Source organism: Aulonocara stuartgranti, assembly GCF_965226115.1.
Source record: "Aulonocara stuartgranti genome assembly, chromosome: 18".
NCBI lineage: Eukaryota > Metazoa > Chordata > Actinopteri > Cichliformes > Cichlidae > Aulonocara > Aulonocara stuartgranti.
In genome coordinates, this window is record NC_138954.1 from 16952501 (window position 1) to 16967469 (window position 14969).

At 40.3% G+C, this 14969-nt stretch overlaps 1 protein-coding gene and 1 long non-coding RNA gene across 4 annotated transcripts in view; one reads left to right on the forward strand and one right to left on the reverse strand.

The window, feature by feature from the left end:
- Positions 1–14969, reverse strand: part of LOC309693227 — a 28995-nt gene that overhangs the window by 10199 nt on the left and 3827 nt on the right. Inside the window, exon 2 of the long non-coding RNA XR_014272600.1 lies at positions 8935–9055. This is a non-coding gene — a long non-coding RNA (uncharacterized lncRNA). The remainder of the gene's footprint in view (positions 1–8934; positions 9056–14969) is intronic.
- LOC309693225 (voltage-dependent R-type calcium channel subunit alpha-1E-like) overlaps positions 1–14969 on the forward strand; it is a 73899-nt gene that overhangs the window by 10120 nt on the left and 48810 nt on the right. For all 3 annotated transcript variants that reach the window (XM_082512265.1, XM_082512266.1, XM_082512267.1), the window contains 3 exons: positions 1–217; positions 4878–4984; positions 6523–6662. The exon at positions 1–217 is cut by the window's left edge and continues 49 nt beyond it. In XM_082512265.1, coding sequence (XP_082368391.1) covers positions 1–217; positions 4878–4984; positions 6523–6662 — 464 coding nt within the window. The remainder of the gene's footprint in view (positions 218–4877; positions 4985–6522; positions 6663–14969) is intronic.

The following is a 14969-nucleotide window of genomic DNA, read 5'->3' on the forward strand; positions in this document are numbered from 1 at the left end:
GATGGGGACTTGGAGCGAGGCGGTGGCGACGGGCAGGACCCGGCGGCGGCGGGACTGACTGCTTCCATGAAACAAGCCAAGGCGCAGCGGGCCCGGACCATGGCTCTGTACAACCCCGTCCCCCACCGGCAGAACTGCCTCACAGTCAACAGGTCGCTCTTCATTTTTGCAGAGGACAACATAATTAGGAAATACGCGAGGCGAATCATTGAATGGCCATATCCTTCCTTAAAGCATTAGAGTTCTGTTAAAAGCTGTCTGATGAGTTCTGTTGTGAGTTCAGCACCATGGACAGCGACAGCCAGCATGTGAGCAAGCTTAGGAAAAAATCTAACTCCTCTTAAAGTCCACCTTCTAAATCTCAGTCCCGTCTCTGTGTTGTGCATGCTGCCATATACCCTACATCTCTGTGTTTAGCGTCTCCATAACCCACTTTATGATTTCCAGCTGCTCCTGAAAGCATCAAACTCAATTCTGATTTCTAACCTGTTCATAATTCTGCTAACTAACTTAAATTCATCTGTGGGCTCCATTTTTTTTGTTGGCAGCAGCCAGAAAGTTAGCATGTGGTGATCATTAGAAGCAGCTCTGCTCACTGTGGGGGTGGCATGTAGGCACATCTCTGATGCCTTAGTGCTCATTGGAATATGAACCTGGCCATGAGTAGGTGTCAGTTCAAACCTACCAGGCAGCATTTCTGCGCTTCCTGCTGCAGAACTGGCCAACAGTTTCTCTCTTCTGAACTAGTGCAAATCTAACAAAGCGTATCTGGGAAGTTATTTATCACATAGATACAGCAGCCATGCATAACTGTGCACAATCCCTTTTGCAAATTAGTATTATTTAATTTTATTTATTTATTTTTGTATTTTATCTGTTCCAGTTTGGCTTGTTTTCCTGCTTCAGTGTTTTGATACCAAAATCAGTTTGGCAGCACCTCTGAGTTGCCATATCTGCCCACTGCTCCTCCTGTCTTACACCCCCTCCAGTGCCGCGTGCCAGTCTCCCACTGTTACCTAACCACAGGCTCTGTGGGTGTGTGGGAGTGGGGCTAGTGGTCAAGACTAGCTGGCCACTGACAGCATGGTAATGTGACTGTCGGTATCACCGAGGCAGAGGTATGTGGGAGAGAGCTGGCCAGTAGTACTGCCGTGGATCGTGGGCTGTGAGAGCATCACTGTCATTAGTGTTGACAGAGTGAATAAAGTTTCGAGATTTGAGGTTCAAAATCTACAGGAACGAGCTACACTGATTGGCGGTGCACTGATAGAGTGTATGCTGCTGCAAATGTATACCAGAATATTAGAATTTGTGCAAAATTATCAATGACTGGGACATTTGTAGGTAAAAAAATAATCAGGTTAAATAAGCTGCACCATCCCAGCCTCCTGCATGTTAATTAGTCTTTATAACTACAGTAATCAATCGATTTAATTGATCTAAAGAAAATGATTTAGTACATAAAAATCAGTGCCAGCTGTTTTTTTCAATATTACAATCTTTATCTCACGGAGGGACAAATCACGACTGCTGACATGTTTTGCTTGCATTATATCCTGTAGATTATAAATACATCATTCTGCCTTGCAGACAGCCATTTGTTTCCATTTACTTGCATGCAACATTAAGATCTTCTAGCAGACTCCTGACACTCTCTTTAGTCCCGTTATCCATTACATTAATTATTGTCAAATGCCTTTAATGTAGCTTTGACAAAACAAGCTGTGAACTGCCTGGTTATAATTGATTGCAGTGTAAAGAGTTAGCTTCAAATATGTTTTTACTGCCTGCTTACTTCGTATTCAGTGAAGGAAATCAATCACTGCATCATCATTTAAGTCATTTCATTAAATTATTCATGTCCTTTGTGTTTGTAGACACAAAGGACATGAAGCATGTTTGCGTTGACTGCTGTTGGCTGTGTAAACTCATTTGGGCTTTAGACAGTAGAAATTGCGGCAGAGGAAGTGCAATAGGCTATTCGAATAACTGTTACTTTGAGTGCTACACTGATTTGGTTGTTGCTCAGTTTTACGTATCATTATGTGTGTGAATGTGTGTGTGAATGGGTGAATGACTGAATGTAGTGTGAAGCGCTTTGGGGTCCTTAGGGACTAGAAAAGCGCTATACAAATGCAGGCCATTTACCATTTATTTACCATTATTATTATTATTATTATTATTATATGGTTGATTTGATTTATTTTGATTTATTATTAATTAATATTTTATTGAATTTTTATTGGAAAAACACCACCAGTCCAGTGTAAATACAAACCACATGAGGCAGAAATAGCATCAGCACGACAGTAGAGCAGTGGGGAGATGTGAACCAAACTAAAGAAGAGAGAAAGGGAGAAAAAAAAGGGTGGCGGTGGTGGTTTATCTATGTGGGACTTAAGGATAGGATCCCAGTGTCCATCTAACTCTAAGTTTTAATTTGATCATTTTATTTTTGAAAAGGTATGGATCCCACTTCAGGTGAAATCTCTCCATTTTATTCAGTAGCCTGTATGAGGGGTGATGGATTACCCAGAATGATCATCTTGGCGAATAATCTTGGCGAAAAGGGAATAACCGACCTCAGTCCAAAAATTTGGGGTTTTAGGACAACTCCAAATCATATGTGCCCACCCTAGTCTGACATCCCTGTATAATCTATGTGCTCAGCGGTAAATTCGGTGTAGTAATTTGAATTGGGTTAGTCTTGTTCTAAGTTCCCTGGACATGGATTTGATTTGATACAACACATGCAGAAGAGCTGCTTCTTGGACAGAGTGATGTTCTGGCTATAAGCAGTGAGCGTGATTCATGTAACTGGGCTAAAACTTGCATAATAACTAATACTTAACAGGTAACAGTTAACAGTTAGCAACAGAGTGGGCCCATTAAGTATTTCCCACTTTAGCTATTTTCATCCACTTTCAATGGCAACAATGCGGACTTGTCAATGTGAGTCAGTGTGGGTCCCAGAGGTCCTCATCTCAGCGCTCCCTTGTGAGTCAGTGACCCCATTTCACTCATGGCAGGAAAATTAATAATGAGGAGCTCCGACCTCATGGGAACTCTGAGAGACTGAAAGTCACAAGTGTTGGGGTGCATACAGTCACACGCAGCGTATGCCACTGCTCATGTCCATATTGTGCAACCCTTGGGCCCATGCATGTATACAGGTGCAGACAGATGTTTCACTTGCAAGAAAACTGGCAATGATCCGCTCAGGTCAAGTTGTGTTAGTTTAAGTTATGTTAATATTCTGCATTTAAACCACTAAGTTTAAAATCACTGATTTGAAGGAAAAAATGGTTTAATATTAATATTTTAGAGCCAACTACACACTGTTTTTACAGTTGGTACATCTGTGATTTTTCTTATTTATTTTTAACTTATCAGTTCTATGGATAACAAATCAAGCTGACTGATACTGGATTTTTGAAACAGTATCTATTACAAAGCATGTTTGCTGCAACATGTGCAGCAAAGTATCTCTCATAGGTTGTATTATTATACGGTCTTTACCTTACAATAAAAAAGCACACTGAGGCCAATGTTGCTGTGATTTGGCACTATATAAATTGAATTAAATAGGACAATATGACACCGACCATATTATGTGCCAACTTTTGTCTAGTCTGACTCTAAAAAAAATCTCATGACAAATTTCATAACTCTTTTTTTGTCTAACTAAGACTTCAAAAAGAAAGTATTTAATGTCACAAGAGACAAAGAAAAACAGCAAATCATCATTGCTTGTACGTGTAAATAATTTCTATTTTGCTGTTGATCTGCTAACTTCTTTTAAATAAGTTCAGTTTGAAAACACCTTCAAACACGGGATTTAAGCCTTCAGTACCTTCCATTATCATTTATTTGTACATTTATCCTCTAAGTATAAAGGTGAAATTCATAATGGATGAGAGTGACTTAAATGTAACATTATTTTCATATTAGATACATATCACCTCTTATCAGAGCTGACGTTAATGATCATTTAGAAAATGATTGCTCTCTGAAGTTCAACGTGATAACCTCACAGGGGTCCGCATCGGTCCAAAACTGCTTTGCAGTCAAATAAAACAGAAAATTCAAACTTTAGAAAAGCAGGAAGTATGAGTGACCTACTTTCTTGAAGAATGTCCTAAATGATTAAGCGATTATCAAACTTGATGTTGAGTCATTTTCTGTTGATTGCAGATGAATGTTGGATTGCTTCTGGCTTCATTTGGAAAAGCTCGCTCATTAAAACCTCACAATGAATTGAATTAGCCTAAAACTGAGCAGTCTGAGGAGCAACCTTTCTTTAGGTGCTAGCAGATGATGTTTGAACACGCGTGTTTGTCATACAAAGACAATGTGTAACGCGTGCTGTGTCGTCCGCTGCGGCGTCGGCTGTTGTTGGCAGTGAAAGGAGCCGCGGGAACTTCTGCCTGTAGTTTGTGCAGTAGACCACTCAGGCCAAGGTGACTTCACAGTGCTCTCATTCCCTCCCTAACCTGATCGCTTTCTCTTCATGAAAAGCACTTTTAAAAGCAGGTTGCCATGGTTACCGCAATCTCTCTAACAGATTGCTTCCAATACCAGAGAATATGAACCATGCCATTATTCATCTGTCATTTAATCATCCTCATACATCCGTCTAGATTTTTTTATTTTATTTATTTTACCTTCCACTGAACCACTGAACCTTTAAAACATTCGCTACGATGTTTCCAATAATTGCTGCGTGTGTGAAAAACTGTGATTGCCGTCAGTGTATTCAAGCTGTAAACTCCAGGAGAACTTAACTTGTCTTGTGTCATCAGCTTTATCTGTTTTTATGTGGCGTCTTTGTCCTTGCACTGTGCAGAAAAAAACTTTCCTTAACTTAGCGGCCTTTACACCATTTGAGTACATGATCCTGGCCACCATCACCGCTAACTGTGTTGTCCTGGCCTTGGAGCAGCACCTCCCCGGAGAGGATAAGACCCCCATGGCAAAGAGACTGGTGAGGACAAAATCTGCTGTCACGACACACACACACACACACACACACACACACACACAAATGTACAAAATGTATATAAAAGATGTACACAGCCATCATGCTCTCACCCACTAGCTTGTAAAATCCCATTTTATGCCTTAAGCTGAACATTTCTGGCTGTTGCCGTTTGGGTGTTTTGACACCATACATCATAAAAACACGGGCAGCTCTGAAAAGAACAAAATTACAAGTTAGCCATGTTCTAAAGCTCTAAATTATGTTGGCCTTGTTTAGGACTGCCACATGGATTGTGTAGCCAGCTAGCTGTGATTATACTGTGTAGACTGGTGCTAAGGGCGCTGCAGTGATCTCCTGAATAACAAGGGTCACTATATTGCCAAAACCTCCACATGGGCTCTGGTATAGGAGTAGAAGAAGTTGAAATCTGAAACAAAAAAACTGCAATTTTTCTTCCATAAAGTCTCATCTTTTCAAGCTTTTCCAACATGTTTCTGTATAATCTGGAAGTCCCAGAGCCCATGTAGTGATATGTTATTGAAATGGAAGTAACAGCTAGCATGACTGTGTCATCAACATGGACATGGTGGCTGTACTACCTTTGCCAGGTAAGAAAAGTTAATAACTGGAGCACCAGTTTAGCTTACAAGTTAACCAGGTGACCACATTTTGCAAGGATGAATACAGCGATGGAGTTCACTACATCTAATAATATAGGTTAAAAAAAAAGTGATGTAGTAAATTAAATGAGATGTAAGGCCAATCACTTGTAGATTTCTTTTTAGCAACCAGAGTTACTTCCCCCTGCTGGTCAGTAGCAATAAATACCAGTATAAGGAACTTCCACACTGACTTTACTTTTCAGGTGTCCATCTTTTATATACAGTCTGTGACAAGAAACAAAGCTGAGTGATTGTCACCATGAGAATATGTTTAGGTTTCAATAATGATGTAAAGATTTATAATATCAATGAAAAGAACATCCCTTTGAGTTAAGAGCACACAATTAGCTGCAAGCAGATTAACCATTTGCCAGTTGAGATTATTAGATTTTAATAAGGAGGCAGTGAGGAGTTACAGGGTGGCTAAAGTGACATAACTGAGTGAATTAGAATATGTTAGACATTTACATCAAATTCTTTAGACATAATTGGATCTCTGAGAAGTGGGTGATGTTTTACTGTGCAGTGTGAGCCGTAGAGCTTTTCCACTTCATCCACACCTTCCTCACTGAGATTATTACTTTAGGAGCAGGAGGCGGAGGAAGAAAACAGTTTTTGGAAATGGTAATTAAGGTTTCACCAAACACACTTCCCCCACTTCACTCCCCTCTCCCACGTTCTTCTTAAGTCAAGGAAGTTTAATTTCAATTGTTTCCATTCACTCTAAGGCACGAGGTACAAAAAAAGCATTGTTAAATATCTTATTGTTCATTCTTCTGTCTGTCTAAGCAAGTGCAGTCTGTATATTTGTCTATTTGAAAGTGTAAAATGACTTTTCTGAAGACCCTGCTGACCTATATATGCATGTCATTCCCGCAGGAGAAGACTGAGCCATACTTTATTGGGATATTCTGCTTCGAGGCAGGGATCAAGCTGGTGGCACTTGGTTTTGTTTTCCATAAAGGCTCCTATCTAAGGAATGGCTGGAACGTCATGGACTTCATAGTCGTGCTCAGTGGGTGAGTAACATCAGTTGGTCTCCTTGACGACCTGAATTTTCAACAAAGTGAGAAGTCTTTGTCTCAAACATTGTCAAGTTATTACTTGCCAAACATACTGGAGAAATCTGTTTTTGGAGGAGGAAGAAATATCACTTCTGAACATCGCCATAAACTCTCTGACTGGGAGCCAATCAGATCTGAGCAAAGCAGGGAATTTGAGAAGCAGCCGAAGTTTCTGCCTGTGTTCCCATCTTCTTTTGAAAATGGTTAAAACAGAATTTAACAATCCCGTAGGTTTATGTAGTTAATGTAACCAGATTTCAGTATTTTAGTTTTTCTTTCTGTCATCTTGGCTTAAAATACTACATCACGCACAAGACTCTTCTGCTGCAGCTGTTGAGAAGAGACCAATCATGGGGTAGCAAATGAATTATTTTTGATGGTACAGCTGCGATTGGAGCGTGAAATTGAAAACATTTAACCCATAATATGACATTAAACTCACATTCAGTATATGAACTGTAACAATAAGACCACCTTAATATGGCTCGTCCCTAAAAAAAACTACTTCCATCTGTGAGGCATAGACACTGGACTCTTATGGGTGTCCGCTGGTGTCTGGCACTAGCACACTGGCAACACATAATTTGGGTGCATCCCAAACAGGCGCGATCAGATTGAAATTCTAAGATTTTGAAGGTTGGTTCAAAGTCATCCTCCTCGTCATGTTCATAGAGTCAGAACAGGTTTCTTGAGTAGGTTTTCCATGCTGGGGAACACTGTCCTGCTTGGAGGTGCTGAGAGCTGTAAGAGCTGTCTTGGTGCAGTTTTGGTAATATGTGCAAGGTTGTGATGACGTCCCCAAAAAACCTTCACTTCATAGCTGAATGATCGGTGTTATTCACCTGTTAGTGCTTTGAATCTTGCAGCTGATTGGCGTAAAGACTGCAGATGGAGTTGTTTCAGCACTGTCGTGTTTAGTTTGCACCTGTCCTGATTTAATTCCACTTGGGGTTAACGATAAGGTAGTTTTTTTATATACAAGACTTCTATCTTTTACTTTCTACGAAAAAAACAGAGATTTTTGGCTATTTCTTTGCTATTTCTTTTAAGATTAACTGGAAAGTTTTATGCGATCGAAGTTGAAGAAGTGAAAGTCAGTGTGAGTTAAGATCTGCCTGTTAAAAGGGAGTTTTTCCTTCCCACTGTCGCCAAGTGCTTGCTCGTAGGAGGTCGTCTGATTGTTGAGTTTTTCTCTGTATTATTGTTGGGTCTGACAATAGAAAGCACCTTGAGGTGACTGTTGTTGTGATTTGGTGCTATTAAGAGTAAGTCGCATAACATTATAAAATAGATAAAGTAACATGGCTTTAACATCTGAAACAGGGGTGCCTGATATGACTACTTTAGACTTCTTGATTTGATCAGTCTATTGAAAATAAAACCACAAAGTTTACAGCACACCGGCTCGATCGATTAAAACACAGCATAAGAACGTTTTATGGAGATCTTTTTTGGGGTGGACTTCCCTTTAGTCTTTGGATTCATACTCCATTTTCAAGCTTCCTGCAGTCTTTTTTCTTCTCCTGTTTGTCTGTCTGGATACTTACCAATCATTTTTCAAGTCTGCCATGAAGGACTCATGTAAATAATAACATTAATGAAGTTGCCAGTAAGTGATTTCATTGATCTAGTTTGAGTGTTTCTCCAGCACCTAGTTACATATGGACATTTCAGGACCTCTCGATATCAGGATTATAATCTTACTATAATAAACCAACTCCTCCTACTTGATCAGGAGGTGAGCAACAAAAATTGGCACACAGGTACATCCAGTGGGAAAAATTATAGTTCACTGGGGGTAGCATGTTGTTAGTCCGTTAGCAGCCTGTGGGCAGCTTCGGACTTGCCTGTCTAACCACAGTGAGCGTCTTTTGTCAGGGGTCAAAGTCAAAAATATGTGGTACAATCTGTCTGTGTGCTACTTTTCCTTGTGTTATTGTTGATACATCAGGCAGCTGCGGAGAAGTTACAACAAACAAAGAGCTAAATGGATACCAGGTGTTCAAAGAAATGAAAAGTGCAGCCACTGTATGTACTTTGTTTTTCCCTTCCTGCTCTGGACCACTTGTCAGCAGATCAGCTTCTGACTGTCGCATAGCATCTTCCATGTCGAACAATTTGCAGTTATGATTTTGGAGAACTAGTAGTTGAACAATAAATACCTCCCCGAATGGACACTACCACTGTACTGTAAACTAATCATTAATTAATTGGTTCTTTTGCTTACCTTTAAAATCTAACTTTGGGAGCTGCTCTTTCCACATCGCCAGCTGTTACTTTAGCCATCGTTGATTGAAGTCGCTTAATGCAACTGAATCGTCTATGGTCGCCACTGCCTGTGTGGACACCTGTTAAGAATAAAAACCACAACATAAATGCCATTTCAATCTACAATTGCATATTGACAAATGTGTTATTTACACCAGCTAAAGCCCTTTTCCTTACTAGGCTAAGCTAGGAGTTATCTAAACAGAGACTAAAATATTCTTTTGTTATCGTTCACATTGTCTAACAGTCCTAACTGTACATACTGTACATGCTAACTACCTGTTCCACTAGCTTTAGAAGGTATTATATTACCTTGCCATTAGCAATAGCGCTGAGCAGCAAAAGCTCTGACTTGTAGCGGGAATTAGGTTTAATGTGCAGGAGTCGATGCCTTAGTAAGTACTCTAATGCCATGTTTGCAATTAACATGTATTGTGTTTAGCTAACTGACAGTGATTTAAGATCAGAAGTTGTGGTTATGGGGCAGCGCGGTGGCACGGTGGTTAGCACTGTTGCCGCACAGCAAGAAGGTCCTGAGTTCAATTCCACCATCAGGCCGGGGTCTTTCTGTGTGGAGTTTGCATGTTCTCCCCGTGTTTGCGTGGGTTCCCTCCGGGTACTCCGGCTTCCTCCCACCGTCCAAAGATATGCAGCTTGTGGGGATAGGTTAATTGAATAATCCAAATTGTCACTAGGTGTGAATGTGTGAATGAAAGTGAGTGCGAATGGTTGTCTGTCCCTGTGTGTTAGCCCTGCGACAGACTGGCGACCTGTCCAGGATGTACCCCGCCTCTCGCCCTATGACAACTGGGATAGGCTCCAGCGCCCCCCGCGACCCTGAAAAGGATAAGCGGAAGCGAATGGATGGATGGAAGTTGTGGTTATGTGCCTGATGATGGTTAGTTTAGCTAGTTCACTAGCTAAATGCTTACCAATGCTAATATAGTATTTATAGCATCTAGCCACCCCATCCCCTTCTTCCACCTATAACTTTACATTTTAAAATTTTGCTTGGCACTACCAGGTTGGGAAATTTTCTAATTTTTTCTGTGTGTGTTTCTATGTGTACGTTTGACTAGGTTTTAATCACAAATCACAGCTTTTAGTGACAGAGTAAATTTTTACTTACAGGCGCTGGCTGCTGAAGCAGAAGATTGATTTCAGACACCTATTGTCGAGTTATGTTGGCGCTTTCATGTAGTTGTTTCTGTTTATGTCAACATTTATTAATACCTTAAGCTGAAAGGCTTTAAATCCCACCGTGCTGCAAGCCTGGGTGACATACAGTAAGGAATGGTCGACCGCTGGGCTGGTCTTCGATTGTTGTTGATATATTTGTTTTTCCTAAGCACGTACATCTTTATACTCCATAGATCCGCAGGAAAACATAACACAAAGAAAAGTGTGTGTTTCCACTGCACAGTCAGGCTCTGCAGTCAGGAATAGGTGGGTGGATAAGTGGATTGGCAGTTGTGTCTAAAACCTGCTTTGGTTCGCCCCCAGGACCTCTGTGAATTAAATGTGAATGTAGCGCCGGAGATGTTATGCAAAAGCAGAGAAGGAGTGGATGGATGGAGAAGAAAGGAGACAGAAAACAAGCGGTAGAAAAAGGAAGATAAAAAGAAGACAGACTGTAGAAAAACACCAAGAGTCTTAATTTGTTCCCTATAAAACTGGCTTTAGTGAATTAATCATGCGGGAGTTGCCCATTGTTATTGCTGGTATGCTGTTTATGGTTAAGTGTACATTATTTTACATTCAGGGAAGATTGCTGTTGGCATGTTGACATCTCATTTCAATCTGACACCCACATATTTTTTTTCCTCTGTGTTTCTTATTTCTCTCTCTCTGCCTCTTACATAAAAGGGACATCAGCATCACGTTTACAGACCAGTTAAGGCCGGCATAAATGCTCAACAGCTGTGTTGCTGACTGAGTTTCACAGAATTTGCAAGGTCAAAGCGTTCAATCGGTTTAAATAATTCATCCTGAGCGGTACTGATTGCTTTCAAATTCTCTCGTTAGGCATCTGTAAGAGTTTGCAACAAATTATACAGGGAGTGCAGAATTATTAGGCAAATGAGTATTTTGTCCACATCATCCTCTTCATGCATGTTGTCTTACTCCAAGCTGTATAGGCTCGAAAGCCTACTACCAATTAAGCATATTAGGTGATGTGCATCTCTGTAATGAGAAGGGGTGTGGTCTAATGACATCAACACCCTATATCAGGTGTGCATAATTATTAGGCAACGTCCTTTCCTTTGGCAAAATGGGTCAAAAGAAGGACTTGACAGGCTCAGAAAAGTCAAAAATAGTGAGATATCTTGCAGAGGAATGCAGCAGTCTAAAAATTGCAAAGCTTCTGAAGCGTGATCATCAAACAATCAAGCGTTTCATTCAAAATAGTCAACAGGGTCGCAAGAAGCGTGTGGAAAAACCAAGGTGCAAAATAACTGCCCATGAACTGAGAAAAGTCAAGCGTGCAGCTGCCAAGATGCCACTTGCCACCAGTTTGGCCATATTTCAGAGCTGCAACATCACTGGAGTGCACAAAAGCACAAGGTGTGCAATACTCAGAGACATGGCCAAGGTAAGAAAGGCTGAAAGACGACCACCACTGAACAAGACACACAAGCTGAAACGTCAAGACTGGGCCAAGAAATATCTCAAGACTGGTTTTTCTAAGGTTTTATGGACTGATGAAATGAGAGCGAGTCTTGATGGGCCAGATGGATGGGCCCGTGGCTGGATTGGTAAAGGGCAGAGAGGGCCTTATTCAAGCAGTGGTACAGGAAGACGTCTGCATCCTTCAAGAAAAACATGATTTTCATGCAGGACAATGCTCCATCACACGCGTCCAAGTACTCCACAGCATGGCTGGCAAGACAGGGTATAAAAGAAGAAAAACTAATGACATGGCCACCTTGTTCACCTGATCTGAACCCCATCGAGAACCTGTGGTCCATCATCAAATGTGAGATTTACAAGGAGGGAAAACAGTACACCTCTCTGAACAGTGTCTGGGAGGCTGTGGTTGCTGCTGCACGCAATGTTGATGGTGAACAGATCAAAACACTGACAGAATCCATGGATGGCAGGCTTTTGAGTGTCCTTGCAAAGAAAGGTGGCTATATTGGTCGCTGATTTGTTTTTGTTTTGTTTTTGAATGTCAGAAATGTATATTTGTGAATGTGGAGATGTTATATTGGTTTCACTGGTAAAAATAAATAATTGAAATGGGTATATATTTGTTTTTTGTTAAGTTGCCTAATAATTATACACAGTAATAGTCACCTGCACACACAGATATCCCCCTAAAATAGCTAAAACTAAAAACAAACTAAAAACTACTTCCAAAAACATTCAGCTTTGATATTAATGAGTTTTTTGGGTTCATTGAGAACATGGTTGTTGTTCAAGAATAACATTATTCCTCAAAAATACAACTTGCCTAATAATTCTGCACTCCCTGTATGCTTTAACTTTTTCATTAAGAGACTGTCTGGCTAAAAGAAACAAAGCGCTATCTGACTCAGGAGCTAAAAACATATTTTTCTGTTAGTGGAGTATGGCAGAACCAGGGATTATCTGTTATAGGACATCACAGGCATGCAGGATAGTCTAGAACTTAAACCTTAAAGCACTAACTTATAGCACTGAGCTAAACATGCTTGGACGAAGTCTAAAAAGGATGTAATTATGTAGCTGCCAAGCAGGTTTCACAAATTCAGAACCTTCAAACAGCTACAGAAACCATACCAGCAGCACAATTCACGTCTCTGTTGTCTCTTCACACGTCTCTTCAGTATTTACCAGTTATCGTTGCAGCAGAAAAGGGTGACCACAGCTGCATTTTATTTTATTTTGTAGGTTATCACTTGAAGCTCCAGTGGAGTTTGTGTACTGTTCAGAGAGGTTATCACTACCAAACCCAACTATAGTCAGCCTGTTCTGTACCTAATATCACAGAATTATTGTTTAAATCTGAAAAGATGTCTTAAACACAGAGAGCTCTGAAAAACAATTGGTGATTCATCTTTAACCTGTTGTACTTTTCCTTATTTTCTGTCAAAGATATACTGTTAAAGCCGTGGATGTTCATATAAACATGGCCAAAGTTTCAAGTATTGTAGTTAAGAAATCCCTATGACTTCAGAGTGCTTTAAATATCTTGTTCAGTAAGGTTTTTTTTCTAATCTTGGCTCTGTATGATGTCACTGAGAGGAGATATTTCTAATATGGTCATCTCATGTACACAGTTTTGACTGTGAACCCCAACCTGCTGTTCAAACCTTCTGTTTGTGTGGGGCAACCACTCAGAAGAAAGTTGGTTTAAACAGACAGTTTTCTGACAGTGGATGAACACAGGGACTACCCATCACCCAGTCAATCGCACAAAGCAACTTTAATAGAATCCAAGAATAAAAATATGGAGCTGATAGAGTCCCCTTTTACTGTAAAGTATGAAATATGTAAAAAGTATTTCCAGAACCTACTTTTATTTTATACAGTGATAATTATATAACTATAACACACCAGAGTGTGTGATTGTGTGTGTGAATGGGTGGATGACTGGTTGTGTAAAGCGCTTTGGGGTCCTTAGGGACTAGAAAAGCGCTATACAAATACAGGCCATTTACCATAATTAATCAATCTGGATGAAACCTACTATAGAAACTGCCTGGGGTACCAGGATTATCAGTATCTATAATGCTCATTGGAATTATTTCTATGACACTGAAATCATTACAAATGATATATATTATGTGTAATAGATGATTTCAAAACAAAAAGTGACATTACATGTATGTAGGGAAGGTTTTTGCCAGTTTTTGTAATTCACTGAGCTTCACTGTACTGTTGTTTCATACCAGGTCTGAGCACTGCATGAATGTGACCATACAAAGGATATTGTCGGGGTTAAAGGATTTATTTCATAGTGTTCTAAAGTGTAGTTTGCAGGGATTAGTGTTTCGCCTGTTGCTTTGTATCTGTCAGATGGACAGTAGCAAACAGTCCTGGCTGTGATTGTGTAGGTAAACTTCTTGTGTCTTTCCCTTCTCATTATGTGTTAACCAGAAATATCCTCTGTATCTACTGGTTAAATGGTGTCAGTTCAAAGTTGAGGACGAGCAATTTTATTGCTAGTCATCGCTACAAGTCCCTGGTGTTGCATGGTCTCTGGTTTCCCCCTTAGAGAGAACTAACGTATACGTGGGAAAAACTTGTCTCTCCAGAATGAGCTGCATAACCTGTTGAATGTTTGAAAAATAAAATAAAATCAGAGGGAGTGGAATGACAAGAAGCGATGTTGCCAGACTTTTGACTGACGTTAGGCACGGTTGGCACAACACACCAGAATCTCCGGCTGAACTGCGGGCTCTCAGCAGCATTGTGGGTAAAGTGAGTCAGACAAAATTATAGAAGCACAATGCTGAGTCAGTGGAGTTCTCATTTACTTAAGTACTGTACAATTTTGAAGATAGTTGTATTTCACTTTCATTTTATGCTATTTATTAGCACTCATTCTTCTACTCCACTAGACTGCAATTCACAGAACTTTGTTGTTTTGGGGGGTTTTTTCTGCTTGTTGTTCTCCCATTAATGGGCTTATAACTGTGAAGCCGTATTGTGTGATGCCACCGACTGCTGGGTTGGAAAATGCCAGCTCAACCTCGACCAGCACGTGCAATAAAATAATCAGAAACCAGTCACAGGGGTTCTTGTGCAGAACGAGACGTTTCCTTGTGATGCGTTTAGCAAATTTAGCTGAGTTTTAAAGAGGATCTGCATTCCTCCCCCGACACTGTTAAAGAGCAACAACAACAGACTGAGGAGTGATGTCTGGTTAAGAGTTTCTGTATGATCTCACCTGTGCAATCACTGATTGGACATGTCGAGTTACTTTTAAGAATGTGGCATTTTGGGTAGTTTTTGAGAACTTCCTGATTGATGTTAAGCTTTCAAATCATGTCAGTGTGTTCAAAGTTG